This window comes from Dreissena polymorpha, chromosome 4 (genome assembly GCF_020536995.1).
Source record: "Dreissena polymorpha isolate Duluth1 chromosome 4, UMN_Dpol_1.0, whole genome shotgun sequence".
Lineage (NCBI taxonomy): Eukaryota > Metazoa > Mollusca > Bivalvia > Myida > Dreissenidae > Dreissena > Dreissena polymorpha.
The window spans coordinates 87,512,211-87,534,564 of record NC_068358.1 but is presented as its reverse complement, the minus strand read 5'-3'; the positions used below and the strand labels follow the sequence as shown (position 1 = coordinate 87,534,564).

Genomic DNA, 22,354 nt, shown 5'->3' with positions numbered 1-22,354 from the left:
GTCAATACATGCCAAACACTGTGAAAAGGTCCCTTTCAATCTATGAGTAGCTTTATGTCGGCCATTTGCTTTACGTCGGACAAACGCTGCGTGTCGGTCAGACGCTTCATGTTTGTCAATGGCTTTATTTGGATCATTAGCTGTGTATCAATAAATATATTCATATCGATTAATTGTTTTATGTCGACTTAAGCTTTCAACGGCCAAGAGCTATACGCTGGGCAATAGATATACATAGCTACTTCAATTTTTACCAAATTGGTACTCGGCCGACAGAAATATGACAGTTCAAAAGATGCCTTGTATGAACTACACTGGCTACCAGTAAAGGCTAGGATAACATTCAAATTACTGAACTTCATGTATAATTGTTCTGTTGGTCACGCGCCAAAATACCATACAGCACTGTCTTTTGATCGTATAAAAGGAAGAACACGTTGTGTCTAGTTCTCAATCTATTTCAAATCTCAATGTCTATAAACAACGAACTCACAGTTATGACGTTAACGTAACGTGACGTTCCGCGCAATGGCGCGAAAGCGTCGTAACATGTACAAATTCCCAACATACTCGGGGCCGCAAAATGTGAATAAACACATAGAAATACGATAATATGCACTTAAAATATCGAAGCATGAAACAAATAATTATATAAATTCAACATTAATGTTATATCTGGAACAAAATATAAACACAACTTAATTTGCAACATACTTAACACAATGAAAACCTTCAGTATATGAAATCAATCACCAGTTTTATAAATGTTTCATTATTTTCACTTCACTTACAGGGAATATAGTTTCGTAATTTGTCTATTTGTCAATTTCCAACACGAATTTTTGTTGATTGCACCAGTCCATCATTTCCCTTGACCACCTCCTCGGGGGTGTATTTAAGGCGCATCGGTATCTCATGTTTGTATTGTTCAATGAGCGACCAGGCGCACATATCTTCCGAGGTGGTGCCACTGTCGCTCGCTTCCGGTCGAACGCGGTAGCCCTGTGGGGAATACACTTTAGTCTCAGTAGTGTACACAGAGCCGTCTGCTATATGCCGAATGTTACCGTATGTGACTCGTAGAGCGTCTGTCGATAAAGAAGACGAACTAGCGTCGAAATTTCCACTCGATGGGTCTACGTCACCATCGTCGCCGGAAACGATATTAGTGGACGATTCCTTTTCCCAGCTTCGGCAATTGCGCGTGCGCTGCGTGTCGCTGGATCCGTTCGGGGTATGCGGAACGGGCCCGTGGATTTGTTCATACATGGTGTCAATAATTCGTTCTATAACAGAGTTTCTTTCGTCATTTTCGTCAGAGCTGCCGCTGCCAGGGACGACGACCGGCTGTCGGTGCTTAGAGTTCTTTTTCCGTCGGCGTCGTTTCCAGCGGTTGTAACGTTTATTAACTACTGCCTCGAAGCAAAACTCATGGCCCGACGGCATACACGAATCATCTGGACTCTGTAGTTCGGAGCGCTGCAGGCGCTTGAGGAATGTATCGCCGCTCTCATCCACTTCCGGCGCACTGTTGAAAACCGGCTCGTTGTCGCTTTTGAATGGCATCCTCTGGCTGCAGGGAATCGTGCGGTCCGGTATAATCAACGTGGAGATCATCGTGCTCTCTTCCTGACTGTTACCACCTAAAGTGAACGAAACATCTTTTCTACCCGAGTCGTCTGAACTACTCTCTTGTACCGCTTCCATCAGATTGTCTTCTTGGTTTCCGGCGTGAGATCCCTTTTGTACTAGAAATACACGCTGGGGAGTCAATGTATCCTTTTTGTAATTTGAACGATTAACCGCATCCGTTTGTGTCTTCTTTTCTGAGTGTGTGTTTCGGGTTCTGCTATTTGTGCACATCTCGATAGTAGCGTTATCCACTCCCAGAAGCACATCCGGTCTGGTCAGAATTATCGCTGAATTACACATCACATGCTTCGCCATGGCGTGGTATTTGTAGCGCGGTAGCTTGTATGTTAAGGGAGCGGCCGGTGTCGCCTGAGTCAGCAGTTGTTGTGCAGGGTAGGGGGCGTTGTTCACGACCGGAATGCTGTGCACGGTGTAGTCGGGCTGCTTCCTGTTTTGATAAATGTCTTGTGAAACGTTCGATGTTATTTCTTCTTTGTTTCCGATACGTTTATTCCGATTATCTCTAAGTCTTTGTATCTTTAACTCTAGGTCGAATGAATATGATTTTCCCTCGACCAGTTCCGATAAGAAATCTTCGATATCGTTATGGTTGACGATCTTATCGTTCAGCGTTCTCACTTCTTCTGCTTCTTCCACAATCATGTGAAGTAATCTCTCGTACTCTGATGTCGTTAACTCGGTTGAGTCGAATCTCTCTAGTTCTCTGGATATAAGGCGACGATGACCGTCGCGCATCGCAATGAGCTTGTTCAGCTGCATATTTCGACTCTTGACTAGTTTGTCACGGCACCAAAATGTCTTTTGATCGTATAAAAGGAAGAACACGTTGTGTCTAGTTCTCAATCTATTTCAAATCTCAATGTCTATAAACAACGAACTCACAGTTATGACGTTAACGTAACGTGACGTTCCGCGCAATGGCTCGAAAGCGTCGAAACATGTACAAATTCCCAACAAGCACTTTTAAAAGAAAAAGTACCAGCACGTAACCTACGATCTACCGTCTCGTATGACGGATGTTATGATGTGAAACGCACAAAAAAAAAAACTTTCATGGACAGGAGTCCGGAGTTGTTGGTTCGGAACTGTGGAATGACCTACCATCAAGCATTCGGACTTCTGTCTCAATAGACATTTTCAAAAGGAATTTGAAAACATTTCTCTTCAGATACTTTTATAACCTATTTTAATTTGAATACCTGTGATTTCAAAACAAATCGAGGCTCAGTTGTATGGGCTTATTTGTCCAACAACCATGACTCAGAGGACTAAGAAATTTAAGAATTTTGCGCGCTTCTTTGCTCGAAAAGGATATTTGTTGTACAAGTGACCGGTAACCAAAAATCACTAGGGCTTCTTTGCTCAATGATTGAATGACATCATCCAGCGGTCTTTAAGTCAAGCTTAGCCCCTCTAATTGTGTCTTATAGTCACACTGAAATTTTAACCTTCAAGTTGTGTCTTGTTGTCACACTTGGTCAGTCTATTTGTGACTTGAAGTCACAATAGTTCAAATACGGTTAAAACCCAAAAGAAGTGTCCGTAAGGGTGACATGCGACCGGTAGCTGTGGGATCCGACAGCCAGAGTGCAGAAATATTCTTTCATGTATCCTTTCAGTTATTGAAAACAGTATCTTTATGTTTCCAAAACTTTGCTCATAATATCATTATAATTATTGTCTTAACCCTAGTTATATCAATTTATTACATAATATTTTATTTTTCCTGTGTTTTAAATCGTAGCATGTATTGTTTTATTGCTTAAGTTTCTTACAGCATTTTTATTTATATCACACATTTTTAGATTATTAATCCTTTAATTAATGCCGCATAAAAGTATCAATCACTCTTATTTTTATCAAGTGTATGTATATTTATATGTTTTGGACAACGCCATTGAATATAATTATATAAATAGGCGTTTCATCAAATTAGCAAGTTTCAAGTTTCAAGTATGCAAATACACCGACTAAGATAAATATATTGAACTGAAATGAAGTTTTCAAGACACAACGTGTTTCACTAACAATGACTTTTATTTATTTCGTAAAATGATCAACACATATGCGAAACATATTTATATTGCCCTATCGACGGTAACACACGTTGAAGTATGTCTATACAATATAACAATACACCCGCACACAATTTAACACGTTTTGAAAACTTACACAATTATTTATCCAAACCTTTATACAGTTACATGTGACATGTTTAGATCTTTAGATCATGGTATTCATCGCTCAAACACAGAAGTTAATTTATTGTCTTGTTTAATTTCAAGGCTAACGACAAACACCAGATTAGACATTCGCATGCCAACAACTTCATTTTAAGTACCTGGATGTCTTGAACAAAGAACCAAAACTGTTCTAAGAAACTTTGTTAAACAAAACATATAATTATGAAAAACACTTTTTGAAAATGAAATGCATGAATGAACGTTCGTTAGATAACAAATCAATTTGGACCGCGTAGTACCACAATAACTTATAATTGAGACCTATATATCAAAAGCATTAACATGATAACGACCTTTATGCATTGATATATTGAAATATATTAAAACTAGAGACGTAACGGACGCAGATGACCAAATCGACAGATGTTTATACCACATGCAAAGGGTATTTCTTCATAACTAGCACATGCTTTCCACCACAGCTGCTCATTTTTATCTTGTTTGGTTAAAATTATGAACATACTTAATTCTATTAAAAATTGTCACAGTCAAACATTTTCTCTGTGACCACCTTCATAATTTGGTTCTTAATCTGTTTTAACAAACCTGTACACGAGGAATGTATTACGCGTATTTTTTCACATGTGGGGAATATAATTAATTTTTGTACCGGTTCAGGTATAAAATACACTCGATGAAGTGTTTTAAACAGAAAATTCTCCACAGGTCGATTGTTATTCGAGAAACACGTGCGGTAAGCAAACTATGCCATGGTGTATATATTTGAGAGTACACAGTTCATATATGTCAGGGTAATGCTTTCGAGATATAAATAAACACTTCTGTTCTCATCTTTGAAGTTTTAGATTTGAATCGGTAACCATCTACATCAATGCAAGTATACATTGTTTATTAAACAAACATGTATTCGCAGTATAAATCAACACCACACTATTCCATTAATATTGTCTGTGATTGCATATGAATGAAAAAACAAAGTGAATAAAAATAAGTGCACAAACAGCACACCGCATGCATAGCATTCCAATCTATAGTTAAACAACACTATATAATGCAAAGCATCACTGTTGTTCGTGAATCTACCAGTATGGAGTTAACGCTAATACATGAAAAACAAATTCCTATGCAAACCTCAATATGGATATTGGTGATACAAATAAACAAAATCAAATGATACCGAATACTCGCAACAAACACCTATGCATTTCTGATATGCCTATACCAACAAATGGTTTACCAAACATTGCCAAAATGTCTTTATACGTAATAATAACAATACTTATAATAAATTAATCACAGATTAGTCGTACATGTACAAGCTTTTTGCATTGTCAAAAAAGTTACACAAATATAGATTATGATATATTTGTAAAAGTAACAAAACAAGACAATAAATGAATAATTATTCCCTTTCTTGGCAAACGAAGGAATACAATATACTCAACATATGAAATAAAGCACAAGTCATGTCGATGATAAAGTGTAATGCATTTTAACGTAAGTGATATTTTGGCACCGGAACCCGTTAACAGATTCAAATAAAAATTAAATATGGATTGATCAATTTATTCAAGTTCTTATAAATGAAATCGTCCATAGACTCCATACGATATACTCATACATACTGCTCATTTGCCTACCAAAGCACATGCGACATTGTGTATATGTTCCTGCCAAATTGATATTGGTTTTAAATCATAGTAAGCTGGAATGTTTCCAAAGTGACGGTTATAATTACCAAGATGTGCAATGATATGAAATTAATCATGCCATATATATCGAATCAGTGCACCAATGTACCTAGCCTTAAATAACAGAGTATACATATCGTTGCACTAACGTACCAACCAATCATTCTAACAAGAATTAACATTAAATGCTCATATTATGCAATGGTTATAAACAAACAATTTATCAGTCATCTACAAGAGTCATATTGCATAGCTTCTACTGGTGAAAACTTCCAACAAAAAACACAAAACACACTACTTCGTAATTCTAAAAAGCTACTTATACATTTCATACTTATATTGTGAAAAACATAGTGTGCCTTACATCAAAATATTTTCCTAATTTTTGACAGCTGATTTTTCTTAAAAAGCAATGAATTCCTTTATTTTTAATAAAACACAGAACAAAAAGTTACCTCATAGGGAGCGATCTTCAAATGATAAAAGTGCACGCATAAAATCTCAATATGAATTGTTTCCATCTAGTTTCATCATTAAGTTCCTCAGATATAAAATCAACATTATTATTTTCCGTGCAGTCACGAAGAAAATATAATTATGATATCTGAATTTACATATAATCATTTTCGTTTATAAAAAGTGTTTATTCTTACATATTTTCGACCGCCATTGTGAGTCATTTGAATTGCACCACAAGGCAATCGATGTTCATGAAAAGCTAAGCAACTGATGTTACTACATTATTTAATATTGAAGACGAATTCGTGATCCTGGCATCTTGTGTCAGACAAAAACATCCAAAAGATCAAAATACCAAAGTTCCCTTTTGTTCTTAAATGCACACATGGAAAATAATGTCATTTGTGTATTGCTATTAATTGTCACAACATGATCTTTTAACATTAAGCGCTAGGATTACAATAGGAACATGAATCTGTTGTGGTTAAAACTAGATTAGCAAACCCATTACCATGATAACTGCCTTCTCCAAGGTTCACACACTGCTTGTATCATTATGATATTGTCCTTATTTTCCATTGTTTAGGTTATATTTGCCATGACAAGTAATAACATGATAACACGTTTAACATTCATTGTTAATTTGATATGCTATAATACATGTTGCAATAAAACACTTTAAGTAGTTCATGTTTAATTAAACAATCACGAATCAAATTAGAAGGTTCCGTGATGACAGCTCTCTCGGTGTAACAATATACTTCAAACTTCATTAAAGATGTCTGCAACACAAAGACGGTTAATTTGCAATTAAATAAATTAGCAAAAATAGTTATACTATGAATACCATCTTTACTATTATTGCTATAGACACATTTATACAATTCAATATATTGATGCAATATACATCTACAAATAATGCGCTATGAAGTCATGTGGTATCAAATATGTCTTTAGCAATTGTTGTTTTTATTGCCATATACAAGTTATTAATGGTACAATGTCTAAGATGTATTGCAACATGCATATATATATATATATTGATTGTTAACTCTGTACGGTGTGTAGTGGGATGCCCATCGACCCATACACACCTATTCACGAGGTAAATATACCATATCAAACGGGAAAAATGCTTTATGAATAATTTTGAAAATGAGTATGCATGGAATCCACGCTATTAACACGTGCGTCGAGGACTTAAAACAACAGTAAAGAGTACATATAATATTCATTCCATGTAATTGGCATGTAATAAATTATGAAAAAATTAAAGAAATTACCAACATGAAAATAATTAATAAATTCATTTAGAATAAAATTGCAAGCAAGAATTCAAATACCATAGTGTACTTAAGTGTATGTGCAAAATTTATAATAATTAGCAAGCTTGATATAAACATTGATACAGAAATAATACACTTACAATAAGGAAACTTAGAAACTTAATACAAATTAATAACTACGTCTCAGTCTACACCTACCACACATGAGGCCGTCATGAAGGCGAGTCGCAAATCTTATCGCTTTCCCTGCCATTGGTGTTGGAATCACTGACCGGTAGCAGCTGGGCCTGCTCAAAGTCTACTCGCTTCTGCTTTGGCGAAGCTCGCTTTCTTTGCGCAGAGGGCGTCCCAACGCGCTTCGGTTTGACCTCATTGATTTGCAGATACAGTTCTTCATTTGTGTCGTCTTCGTCATCCTCTTCTTCGTCCTCTGGAAGAGAGAAACTAACTTGAGGAGACGGTGACGGTGGTGGTATGCTTGTATCATACTCACTGGTGGAGTTGGAACGCGAATGTTTAAGGTTACGAAGCGACGCATCGCATTCCACGTCGGAAGTCGATGATTTTCTCGTTTTATCAGAATGTTTGGCAGAATCCTTCGATTTTATCGATTTTTCTTTGGGAACTCTTAACAGTTGCATATGGTGCCCTTCGTTAGTTGGCGAGTCATCACAGAATGAGGATTTGGAACAGGACCGCTTCCTGGAGTCCCTGGCGTCAAAAAGTTTCATAAACAGTCTGCTACCCACGCTGTCCTTTTTGTGCATTGTGTCATCTTGGTACGTTTCAGGAAACGTTTCACTAATCATTCCAAGGTTTGCCCCAACACTACCGCTTCTTTTTCGATCACTGAACCCTGGTGGAGCCAAGAGACCAAACAAATTAGGTCCTGATGGAGCTTTTCGTAACATATTCCGGAACTTACTGTCCGTGTTATCCCTCAAATTCTCTCTCGAGCGTGACTTACGCTCCTCTGTTATTTTATGCAACTTGGCACTGAAGTCAAGTTTAAACTTCTTTTTATGCCTTCCACTTTTCGAACTTCCTGAGCTGTCATCGGAATCTCTGTCCTCATCTTCGCTGGCGCTTGTAACCACCGGCGTTGATTCGAGGACGATCTCGTTTAGCAGGCGTTGATCCTCGTCCAGATCAGCCCGGCTGCTTACAATGCTCGGATTCTTTCCAATCTTGGTCAAGCGTTCGGCCGCAACACTTTCCAGGGTCCGTCGCATGACCGGGTAGCGTTCAAGAACGTTCTTAAAATGCTCCACGGACAGGGAATACAGGTTCACGTACGTTTCTGCTCGGACACTTGCAACACGTTTAGCGTTCGTTAGTAAACAGATTTCTGGAATAAAAGAGTTATATAAATAATGATTAATAGATACCGATACTGATGTGATAATCTTTGAAATTTATAATCATTCAATTAATAACACATGCTGTTAACACACATATTTAAATAAAAGGTTGCGTTTTTAAAACAATGAACCATTAAGTACAATCGTATATTGTGCAACTAGACCATTGTCATGTTATTTACCCCCGAAGTAAGAGCCATCGGAGAGAGATGTTGCGACTTCTCCTTCAGTTGTGATGACATCTACAATACCTTCCTGGATGAAGTACATTTTGCTGCCCATCGTTCCCTCCCTTTAACGAGAGAAATGTTTATATCTTCATGCTGGTGTATTTCAGCATTCAGAAGCTATTTCTTGTTATATGGATACAACATATTTAATTATTTACGATCTTTCTTACATCTAGTTAGTTACACAATTTTCTGTATATAAATCGCTAACTTGATAGTTTACTATCTTTTATAGATGAACAAAATTTATTGTGTACCAATAACTTAAAAACATATCCCCTAACCGTTTTAATAGATTCCTCTCACTTACGACACTAGTAGACTCACACCATGTATGTAGTATTCGATTCACCATTCACGTTTTGGCAATAAAGAATGTGCAATTTGTACGTCAATATGGATTTATTTGGTTTGTTGAATGCTCATACTAACAGACAACGATGCAAATGGATGTGTAAAAAACGACAACAAAACTGTAAAGTAATAAAACAAATTCTACCTGATAATGTAGTCCCCGGCTTGGAACACTTCAAATTCGAGTTTGCTGACCACCTCGGAGACAAACTGCGGGTCTGCGTTAGTGAAGAACGGCACAGAGGCCACAAGAGATCGACAGTTATGGTTTATTACATCCTGAAATCAATACATTTTTGGTAATGGTTTATTGCATCCTTAAATGAGTAATGGCAGTTGATATTTATTTATTGCATCCTCAACTCATGAATTATATTCGGTGAGGGTTTATTACATCTTGCAATCAGTAATTGAATTTGGTGTTGGTTGATGATGTCATCAAATCATTCAATACGTTTGGCAGTGGGTCATTTAAATTTTAAATAATTAATGGCAGTTGGTTAGGGTGTATTACATCATGATATTAATAATTAGACAGAACAGTTGACAGAATGATAAGATAAATAAGACCCGGTTTGTGTGGACTTCAGAAAAAACACTGAGGTTGAAATACAGGGTAATAAAGCAATACTAAACAAACCTTTTGAAATCAACAATAAACTGATATTGTCAGAAACAATGTTAATGTAATTTTTATGTAACGACTGGGTTTGTCAAATGCTGAATCCAAGTACTTGAAGGGCCACCAAGAGATCGCCTGCTATGGTTCACCAGATAAGGAAATCAAGAATTGTATTACATTAAGTGATGATTGATAACATCCTTAATTAGTAAATACAATTGATTAAATGCATTTTGGTACTATTTAATGTTATGTTAAAAACTGTAAGTGTTACTTTGTTAAATTGCATACAATGTAATGAAGAGAGCATTTTGCATTTATCGTTTTATTGTATATACATTTATGTAGAACAAATATAGAGAGAAATATGGCGGTTAGGCACCATGCTATTGTTTCTCTGGAGCAACAAAGAAATGTTGAATATTTTCAAAAATACTATTTATTTGTGCAAATGTTCCTTTCAAATTAGAAGTAAATATTTAAAAGCCTTTATCATATGCATTTGATTCCATTAAATTCTTAATTAAGCTTTTCAACAGAAATTGTCAACAATCTGGTCCGTATTTCCATACTTCATATTTCGTACACAAAACCTTTGAATCAAATATATTTTCCTTATTATATTTAAATAATCAATGGATTAATATATGGATAGCGTGGTATACGTATGTTTGTTTAAGGTCTATAACTTTCATGACGAATCTGTCAATCTGTACTTAACAAGAGCTTACACTTCATGTAATGGATTATTATATTTGTACTAATAAATAGACGATGCATGCATTTTTGTCATTTGATGTATTATATTAGTTTTATGTCTTTTGCATAATGGATTTTACATACAACTCATACATACATGAAGTATACATTTATCAATACAACAATCTTAGCATTTTCTAAAACGTCCCATGACTCAGACAGTTTTTTATTATGTCTGTGATATGCACCGAGAAATATTGGTCGGATGTTTGTAATATTGACAGACCATACATACGCATATTCAAAGACTGTGGCAGTAGTTGGTTTTGATTTATGTCGGAACATATGATGCTTCTTCCACAATGGTTCATGACTCAGACCGTATTTCATGTTTTATAATATGCCAAATATTGGTTAGACGTCTGAAGCATTGCAAATATCTTGCCATATTAAATATTTTATTGGTTCCATATCCATTCTTTTAAATAAAATACATGTATGTATATTCTACAATACCAGAACAAAATAAAAACAAGTTAATACTCAATACAGAACCCCACATAAAGAACCAACTCAGTTTGAAATTATTTTATTTAAATAAATATTTATGAAGGTTTCTGGTTTGACTTGATTTAATTGTCACATTACACAGGCTTTGATATCGACCAAGTCAATACCATGTTTTTTCTTTTTATCTCCGCTTCAACAAAAAGCACTCTGAACCAGAACCAAAATCCCGTTGTGTTATTTCAACAGCTCGCATAAATTATTTTATCAATAAACACAAAGGCACTGCTCTCGAAAACTGAAAGGGCAAAACAAGTTGTTTGTTTCCTCTAACAAAACCGAACCGAATTTTGTCTGCCTAGCTTTAACTAAGTTTCTTTTCCAGGGTATTAGAAAATCAGTATTTGCTCTAAAATATAATATTTACAAAAAATAGCTTTTAAATATATGAACATTTAAGATATTTTGAAAATTTCTGTCAGTTAATGTCGTAGGGTACAAATTATTCACATAACATGCATTTAGTTATTTCAATCTTAGATTTTTAATATTAATTTGAATATATTTATCTGGTCAAGGGGAAGCCACCTAACCGTTTAACCTTGTGCATGATTTACTAACATTAGCGTTATCTAACCCTTGCTCGTGATGCACGTGCGCATAACTTTCAATTGTCATAGATGGTCGTATTTCTATTTGTTGGAGGAAAATTATAGATTTTCTCAGGTATACTATCCCTTTTCTTTAGTAACTATTAAATAACATATTATTATGATATGAATGTATTATTTGGTATTGTTCGCAGTCCTTATAAATAATGCGTTTATTGTATTTTGACTCGCCGTTCCTAATCTTTGTTTATGTGTATTGTTCTATCGTTGTGTTAAAATATGCATTCTTGTTCATTTGTTTATCTTATTTAATATTTGTTTCAGAATAATCCTATACGTTAACATCGATTAATACGGTCAACTGCAATAAAATCATTAACATTGCTTCTGTGTTGGTCGAAATAAAACCTCGCAGAGAACGAAATCCGAAATTAACATCGTAAGTAAAGAGGGAAATAGTATAACTGTGCACAATGCATACACGTTGGTCGATCTATTAAACCTAGTTTCTTTTCGAGATGTTAGTGGGAACAAACATGTTATTTGTTTGGTCTTACGTACTTGTCTCAAGCATTCGTTTAATTCCCCGAGAATACGATCCTCATCGAACATCTTCCCTTGATATCTGTGCTCGTAATACTCGGCTATCTTCTGGCGCATAGTTCGGGGAAGTTTGCGATAGATCATGTACTCTTCTACTTGCTTAAACTGCAACCCCAAAACAATCTCATGAGTTCAATTGTTATGTCTGTTCGTGAATGCACCTGGAGGCTTTTGTTTGACATTGATAAGTAGATTTTAATAAATAAGAATAACAATTGAACAGTAAACAATGTATTGAGTGATATAAGGGCATCCGTATAGAATCGATTATTTTAGAAATACGTTCGAGATGAATATATACTTGCTGTAATATAAAATTATGAACTTTCTAGCAGAAATGTGAGGAACTTTATCTTGGCAAACCATAACAAAAAAGGGATTTAAAAGTATTCCAAACTGACTTACACATTTATGTTTACTCATATAATCACAAAGAAAATGTCTAAAAAATGATTCAATTATTTTAATGGAAAGAAATACGAAGACATGCCTTTTCATTGTAGAGGCGTCTGGACGTATCGAACGACTGAATGATTGATGTGGTGTGCCCGAGGAAAAGCGCGTAGCACGTTGCGCCACTGAGCATGCTGAGGATTGTCAACCACGTGTCCGTCATGTTCTGTGGCGGGAAACGTCCGTATCCGATGCACAACATGTGAGATAAAGCTTTGAACAGCGAAAACGTATACTGCTGTGACCAGTGGGCGTGCTGCAAGAAATACGAGCATCTTAACTTTTGTTATGGAGGCAAATACTGATGATCATATTCAACAGTACATTTTGCCTGAAAAGTACGGATCCATAAAGGCCATATGTGTAAATCATTTTAATATACATCGTTTTTTTACAATAATAAAATGAGTCTGCTTCCACATTAATTTGATATTTTCAGATCATGTTATGTCGTACCAATTTATTGTAAGCCACGTATCATTTTTATAAGACACTCATTCTGAGGTACTACGTTGCATATTTAACACGAATCCAAAACTCTGACCTTGGTAGTAAATGCATGAACATTATCAATATTATGTAAATCACTGCATTTCAGATTGCCCTGACTGGCGATCCATATTTTAAAATAGTCTGGAGAAATTCTTGCCAAAACATATTCCTGAATGCAAATGTCTTGTTATTAGTGACAAAACCAGCTTTATAAGCTATATATTGCTCAAACACTGAATAGCTAAGAAAAAAAAACATTTTTCAATCTTTGTGATACAAGTCCCAAACAGTGTGACATTCACAAGCACATAACTATTTATTCAAGAGAAGATCAATATGGATAATTGTGTCGCTCACATGTACTTTGAAAGAAAACACTGTTAGAATCTGTTCGTAGTCGTTATAATACCGCAATCATTATAATTATAAATAAAAAAGCAGTGCTAATTATGCAGCAGCAATAGTAATATAAGCCGTCGTTTTAGCTCTTCCAGCAGTAGCCGTCGTTGTTTTAGGTGTAAATGATTACTAAATTAAATTTACGTAGAAGTTAACGTAGTTAGATAGAAGTAGTTCCATAAGAGATTTTGTTCATAATTATGTTTATTAAAAAAAATATCATGTTTATTTAAACCGAACCTTTAGTTCCTCTATGGAAACCCAGCAATCACTCGGGAACTCTTGTAAAGTTGGCACCAGGAACTGTAAACATCCGTTCCAGTGACCCAGAAGGAACATAAGGCATATCAGGTTAAATATTCGCATAAACTTCCCTGCAACCGCCAAAAACTGGAAACATAAAGCATAAGCATTTCTAAAGGATAATACGTATAATGGGCAGGTATGCTGTAAACACAGTCATAGTATGTAGTCAAAATAGGTTTGTATTTTATTTTTGTACAAAATAAGAGCTATTGCATTAATTAATTGTATTGTTGTATTGTATTATTTTTTGTTCACAATAAGTGTACTCCTTGTTTGTAACTTTTCAATAATATTGTTGAGAAGGTATGCTTCTATTACATTATATATCTATCAATGACACCGTTTTTTCTCTAATTAAAAATACATTTACCCGAATAGTTTAAAATATTTTTCAAACTCATAATTCACTATTTTCCTAGTTTTGTTGCAGATATTATCTTGAATTTCTAAAAGCAAACGCAATACTCAAAGCCAAACCTGATGCAGTGTTACATAAAGTGTCACAAGCTGTATCCATGTATTAATGTAGTTTTATATATGAATTATACGACTTGCAATGATATACAAGTATGGTGCAAGGCAATACGGACAACTCTTGTTTTAATGTTATAAATTTCTGTTTTTGTACCTGAATATACGTCGTTCTAGGATTCATATGAACTTTGTCTGCTCCTTTCAACTAAACAATACTATACACATCATGCATGATACACATATGATGCATCTAGCTGACACCAACACTAATCACTCAGGCATCTAAAATAAGCAAACTAAAATATTGCAAACACAATATATTCAAACAAAGTATAACTTAAACTAAACAAAAATTTCTCTTTTATTGATATTTCGATGCTGCTTTTGCATTTGAGATTATTAAATGAAACATTAGTCTACGTTTATATAAACGTCTAAACAAGACACGAACACGTTTTGTGTTGTTTTATATTAGAAATAATAATTTTATATGTATTAAAAGGCAAAACAAAGCCAAATCATAGACTAATGACTGTGCTTATAAGAAATTAATCTATTCAGTCATAGTGGCATATGAATTGTTTAGTGCATGTTAACCGGAAACACACGGTAACATACCTCCTTTAACCGCTGAAACAAATAAATGTGTGACATGAGTATTAATATTGCATACACAATAACATGTATACGATAAGTCAAAACCAAATGAGAAGTAAACTCAGACAATCTGGCGATGTTGCCGAGTGTAATTTACTTAATTGTCAAGGACTAAAATTATACAAATGTATAATTCATCCGGTCCCGAAATAAATAGGTTTTATCAAATAATGGTTAGAAAAAACTTCACAACGGATTACGTGGGAAGTAACTCTTGACAACATAATGCCTGTGTCCTGGCGATAGAAACACGTTTATTTGCTATGTTTTCTTTAATCCTGAAATTTCCACGACGAGGATGGGCTAGACACGTCAGCTTCAATGAAAAGTTTGACAATTTTGTTGTATGGCAAATTACTTTACTGATATTGTATTTATTTAAATATATTCAATGGTTCACATTGATTGTGATCGTTTTTATTTAGTGGATATCAGCCATATTTTGGAGAACAATTGCAAACTTGTGTATATATATCGTAATATTTGGTTTTAACACATGACATTGAACACTGCATTATTATGTTTTACAATCGCTGTACCACGACGCACATACAATTTCTAAACATTTTAGTTTTGAACTTCAAGTTTGGAAGAAATGTTCAGCGACAATATGTGAAACACTTAGAAGTAATTCAACTATCAACAAAATTCGAATAATTTTCAATTCAACTCAATGTCAACTGTCGGTGAATAAAGTTGCTGCTTTTGTAAATACGGATATCAACAGACTAATTAAAAAAAACGCTGATCGAGAATCATATAATTTTTAATATAACTAAACTTCAATTGGAGTTATTATTACGAAGTCAATCACTTAGATTTTACAAATAGATTTAATAACTTAAACAATATATAGTCATATGAGTCTCGATGATACTCCACAATTTCAACAGGTAGAGAAGGGATTATCGTTACATTAACAAGAGATTCCAGATCTCAACATATAAAAATATCCAACTTCAAAACGGGTATGTGAATAAAAACATATGAAAAAGGTGTGCTGGAAGTCGTTGAAAGGAGCAGAGTGTTGATTGGAGTTTAACAATGTTCACAGTTTAAAGGCGTCTGTTAAGCATAATTGTCTGGTATTCATTTGTATAGAGAATAATATACAAATCAATGTATACTATTTCACATTTTTATATTATTTCTATATACTTTTGTATTTTGATTGCTTAACAAGCATGGCGAATGATAAACAACTCACATGCGAAATTTCGTCTAACATTATTCAAAGTAAAACATTAAATACTGATTGTTTTACTTATTTACCATTAAACTGTGATTGACGTCTATGAAGAAGGCAAAAACGTCTATAAAACATGCAGTACATTTTCAAATGTGGAAAGAGTGAACCACAGCATTTACTTATAGTTGGAGGTATTTTAAAGTTTACAGCGCCTATAATATAAACATTCATGAACATATCAATATTGTGGGTCTTGATAATGGTATCCTAAATAAATGCACGTATATTATATAGCAATAACTACCAAATATTCGCATGTAAAATATGTGAAAACTTCAATAAGCAATTTCAAATTTGCCTAGTTGAATAGCTGCTATATTGTAGATTAATTAAACGTTAATATAGGTAAATGCTGCTTTATAGTAGTTTTTGATCATATATTCTAACACGACACGTCCGTATTGTCCTTAAATCGCCAAACATTATCTTGTTAATAAATAGGTACCTGCGTTCCCATTATAGACCGAAACGTTTACCACATGACGCCTTATTAGATTCGAAAATTCGTTTTTGTAAAAATCTTGAACGTTCGTGTTAGAATGATAATAAAGAATTACAAAAAGCAAATCAGTGATTGTGTCCAATGTGACTCATTAAATGATATTTAAACATTAAATACTGCAAAGCCTGTTAGCCAATAATACGGAAAACAAAGCTGCTCGAAACAGTCTCCAAATATCTAAGAGGTAACAGTAGCACGTATTTATGAATTGCAAACAAAAACGTGGATAAATTTCGAATTTATTAATAAACAAAACATTTGGAACAAACGATAGCAGTCGTAACATTGAGTTTGCTACGTCACCTGAATGTATGATGAAATAGCCATGTGTTCTTGCTTTTTAATTTAATAACAGAAGGAACACGTAATACTAATGTATTTGATTTATTGTTCGACAAACTTAACAAAGTGAAGATAAATCGATTCTTTGTCCCGTAGACGTGTTGTTACCAAAACTGATTTTCGTGTTATGTTTGTTGTTTGCATTCCGCTAATTTTCCGTTAACAACTTATGTGCAGAAAGACCGTTTTGAGCAGTGGGTTAAACATATTTCTCTCACCTCTTCCCATTGCTGGACATATCGGACTAGACGCGAAAGACGTAGCAACCGCAACAAACTCAACAATTTGGCCAGACGTAATATCCGCAAGGCACGACCTGTAGACAATTTAATTAATTGATTACATACTTTGAAGTTTTATATGGTAAGTTTCCACTGGTAAAAATTAACATTAAACATTGCGTAAGTGCGAAGTATTTATGAAAATAGTCTTATACTACGGCGAATGGTCATTTCCGCAACAAACTAAGCAGATCTTTAAATATAAAAAACGAATACATGCATAACTTCGAAATACTGAAAACGTGAATACTTTCACAAAAATATCTGGGATAAATTAAACTGACTATATCATGCGCTTTCACTGAACGCAAGATTTGAACGAAACATTTATGCCACTAGAAATTATAACATTGGGAACTTAATATATTTAATCAGAGGGAACTACGTTGGGTCATGAATTAAACAAAGGCAATATATATACAATTTGACATAATAAAAGCATATTTAGCACAACATGGCATTTACATATGAACACCAAATCTATATTATAATAACGCGTTTATGATAATTTATTTTGTTGATTATAAATTGTTTTTGCAAGGCAATCATTCTCCAACAAACACTAACTGCAAAGCATGTTGTGCACAACTGGCCCCACCGATGCAGATGAAAATAAAATCAAAGCGCAAATACAAAATGTGTCAATTTCAAAAATTGCAAAACGGTAATTTATTATTTTTGTCTTTGTTAGTTCTATGATCTAGATTCCATAGAAGCTTTAACAGTATTTACTAATTTAAATTATTAACATCACGGTTGTTTTGAACTATTGTCAACAAAATATAAACACAGTTAAATTAAAATAAGTGAACCTGTTATGATGAATGAGTTGCTAGTTAGCTGTGAGACATGAATCACATGGAATTGTTTCCAACAGAGCAAACAAAATACTGTTTCAAGTTGGTAATACAACGTCAGTTGAAATAGAAAAACGAGAAGAAAGTATGACAATGCCATGTTTTAAAAGAACATCAGTGAAACTGATGTATGTTCCAAAATAATATGCTTTATCAATGGATTGAGATATTGAGCATCGTGATAAGAAAAATAGTTAAACGTTCTCAACATGAATGAAAATTATAAATAATACAAAGAACATCAAACACAAAACGAAGAACGTGTTTTTGTTAGACAGTGCATGTGTAATTAACACTTTTGTATTTTGTCAAGGCACTTATAAAACTAGTGTTTTATAAAACGCAAATCCACCGAAGGATTCTGTATATAATTTTTATAAAAATCGGATCAGAGGTTCCTTACATTTCGAGTTGAAACAAGATATTTACACAAAACCCCACACCAGATTGCAAAAAATTAAAAATTGTGGTGTGACCCTTTTACCTTTCAATTAGGGACTATATTTTCATGAGCAGTTTACACACCATTTCATAATATAAATGTTTGTGCGCAGTTTTAAAAATACCCGTAGCCTAATAATTGTCTTCAAAAGGACAACTTTTAAAAAAGCAAAGACCATAGCTTATTTCAAAATAATTGTAATGAAACAACCAGACATTATTTGCAAGTTTACAAAATAGTGATGTTCCGTGCAAATGTTCATCAAATTCGGGTCAGTAGTTTCTGTGATATCGCGCATAAACAAAAGTTCCTTCGATCGTGTCGTATTTTTAACCAAATGACAAAATATTATATGACAAATCATAGGACTGAAACAACATGACAATATTCGCTTGTCCACCATATAGAGTACTCCATATACTGGGAATCAATATGAAGAGGAAACAAGTAAATGACATATTAACAGACTGACATATATAAATCGAGTATGATGGATAGAATTAGATGGAAAATCTTTGACACGCCTTGACATATTAGAAATAGGATTCACGGAAGAAGCGGCGACTATTTGCTTCCATCTTAGATAAAAAAGAATTATTTATGTTATACAAATGAAAAGCATATTTCAAAATAACATCATTTGCGTTTAACTTACATTATTAATTTAGATTTATTTCGTATGGATGTCTGGTAAATATATTAGTTTACTGGCATAAATAACATCAGCTGAATATTTTTAAATGACCAAAACACACTCCATTAAAAAAGTATTATCACAATCATATTTTATTATAAAAACAAATTATTTATTGAACTGAAATGTATCATTTTATATAAGTTAATGTATAACCCTTCTTAAATTAACATTACAGGATTAACATGGATTACAGGTGTTGTGATTTGTAAGTCATTTCACTCCGTAAAAGTAAGTAAAAGTAGAAATCGTAGACATAATTGACATGTGCCACTAAATATGACGTTTACCTTATACAGGGTGCATTATCACGTGACTCTGTGGGGTTGTCCCTTTTTACTTTAATGGATGTATACAAGACGGTAAGTGGTGCTTTATATCAAATAACTTAAAAAAATTATTTTTCTTAAGAATTTCAATTAGTGCATACAATACTTTTATGCTGCTAATTGCAATGTGAACTACATCGGAATTACTTTATTTAACAAGCCTGTGTTCTTGTAAATCGGTATCTACTGCATTAATTGTACACGGTTATGATTAACGCAACGTGAAATTTTGTCAACGATTTCAGACGTATGCAAGGATTACTTTTTTTATACCTTAAGATATCGGCAAAAACTGCAAGAAAAACTGGCTTTTATGCACTTAAGATTTTTTCAAACGTATTTTAATAACTTGAGATATTTTCAAAAAAGTTCTTAACGGTGTGTTTACATTCTGTCAAGCCCGTGTGTAATACTCGGGAAACCACGTTGATTCAGCACCCTGTTATAGCTATGGGAAGTTGAGTGTTGCAAGTGACATTTCGTGTCAATACGGTGGGAATTTATGGTAAGTTTTTTCGAAATTCCCTGATGAAAGATAGAGTAACAGTCCCAGAAGGTATTTTTACCTTCTTGTTATTCGACGTGTAATTGTGACCTTAACCTTTGAGCTCGAAACTCAGGGACTGGGCTCGTCACGCCTACCATTGACTATTTGAAATGATTCAATAACGGGATAAAAAATTATACAATTGCTGTTGAGAGAAGATCAAAAATATGGAAGCACACACAATACTAATGCACCGAGTTTGTAGTGACATGAAAACAAACACATGTTGATAGCCAAAGCATAATAAGATTATTCACTGAGAATGATTACCTTTTTATTTGGTAAAAAATAAAAAACATATTACTTAAAGAATTGATCAGTTTCAAAATAAGGTAAAGGCATAGCATAAAAAGCATTACAAAAAACGTGGGTGAAATAATTTGTAAAAGTCCATAACTGAATACTGGGTTACGTTTGAAAGAAAAACAACACAGGCAGGCTTAGTAGATCTATCTTCTGTAAAACAATTTGGACGAGCGCGTTGTATACGAATTTTGCCAAATACATATTCATTTTTATAAACATTTTTGTTTCAAACACATAGCAAATAGTGAAACACACGCACTCATACAATTAAAAAAGCTAAAAAGCCTTGGTAGGACACTAACATACAAACTTCACACATACTAACGGAACAAACACTTGGGAAGAGCGTGCAATATAGTGACGTGGGCACAGTTTGAGAATGATCACCTTGCCAATAGGGAGAGGCGTCCAACTCCTCCTGTTTACCTGCGTGGAACAATTGGCTGAAGTTGCCCTCTGAGTCCCACATCAGAAATATGTAGTCCATCGGTATAGAACTGATGAGGTCAAGAAAGAACCAGGACTTCAAATAATGTTTGGCAATCAGTTTCGGATCTAAGATGATCTCGTCCGCAAAATCGTTTAAAATAATCCCTGAAACAGAAATAAACATGTCTTAATGAAATGTAATGTACAAATACACCATGACTCGAGTTAATTTATTGGTAGTTTTGTCAGTACCACTATTTTAATTCAGATGACATTCCAAACTGTCCACTATATACACGTATCAATGCAATTGTTTTGCAAAAGTGACTTAGACCAATTTTTAACTAGATCTATTAAGCTATATATACAGCGGGAGAATTCAAATCTTAATGAAATTGCGAACATTTTCTAATATTAGAGAAAGCAAACGAACAACAATGGTTTGAAGTAAAACAATACGCGTTGCATACAATTGGTGATAAAAAGGGCATACTTGTTTACATACGTTTTTACAACAAGTTATGAATACATTTTCGACAAATATTGCGTCTCATGAACAGTACACTGTCAGAGTAAATCTATGAATGACATAAATCAACTGAATCACTATATTATTAAGCATTCATTTACGTTCTATAAATAGTAATTAATATGGCTGATGCCAATTAAAACGTACAAATTATTTATCCGGGGCCACGAATCAGACTTTTAACACGTGACGTTCATAACGGTTTAACACATATGATGTAGGTAGAGATATGTGAAGCGAGTAAGAAATGTAAGCCCTCCATGACTGGACATTGTTATACCGTTGTGTACTTAATTTAAGGTTGACTTTCCGCATTGGTTTGCTCGTCATACCTTTATATTGTATAGTTTTAAATCACTCACAAACCCATTATATGGTTGCCCCGGAAGCCATGTAAAAGCCATATAACTCCATAGAGTTATTCACAAGCACGTTCATACTAGCGCAGCAGGCTGAAGCCCTGGAAGCTCTTTCCCGAACGTGACCATTCATTCATTATGTTTTTCACCATTTTTCGTGAACGTTGCCCTTAATATTGGATACAGTTTGAGGAACGGCAAAAAAAACAACAACCAATAACAACAACAAACACTAATGTCTCAGCGAGTTGTGTGTGCCTGGTTAAGTGCTTTTGTGTCGCCTTTGATGCAATTGACCTAGTTGTGTTCCAATAGCTCATTTGTATTTGATAAAGAAGTACTCAACACGTCCACTTAAAAATAAAGAAAACAGTTAACGTTGTCGCAAGTTCGGTAAAATTAAAGTTCATTATGAGACAAAATGGGA

General features: G+C 34.2%; 1 protein-coding gene and 1 long non-coding RNA gene across 2 annotated transcripts in view; one reads left to right on the top strand and one right to left on the bottom strand.

Annotated features, from left to right (window-relative positions):
• Nucleotides 1-4,729: 4,729 nt before the first annotated feature.
• LOC127877400 (potassium/sodium hyperpolarization-activated cyclic nucleotide-gated channel 3-like) overlaps nt 4,730-22,354 on the bottom strand; it is a 73,085-nt gene continuing 55,460 nt past the window's right edge. Inside the window, exons 3-11 of the mRNA XM_052423234.1 lie at nt 20,998-21,204; nt 17,373-17,470; nt 13,865-14,014; nt 12,771-12,989; nt 12,239-12,385; nt 9,384-9,517; nt 8,837-8,946; nt 7,492-8,641; nt 4,730-6,789 (exon numbers count right to left, since the gene is read on the bottom strand). Of these exons, the coding sequence (XP_052279194.1) occupies nt 7,506-8,641; nt 8,837-8,946; nt 9,384-9,517; nt 12,239-12,385; nt 12,771-12,989; nt 13,865-14,014; nt 17,373-17,470; nt 20,998-21,204 (2,201 nt within the window). The 3' untranslated portion in view covers nt 4,730-6,789; nt 7,492-7,505. The remainder of the gene's footprint in view (nt 6,790-7,491; nt 8,642-8,836; nt 8,947-9,383; nt 9,518-12,238; nt 12,386-12,770; nt 12,990-13,864; nt 14,015-17,372; nt 17,471-20,997; nt 21,205-22,354) is intronic.
• LOC127877401 (uncharacterized) lies at nt 11,732-16,317 on the top strand. The gene is made up of 3 exons (XR_008048421.1): nt 11,732-11,792; nt 12,002-12,116; nt 12,784-16,317. It is a non-coding gene; the product is annotated as an uncharacterized LOC127877401 (long non-coding RNA).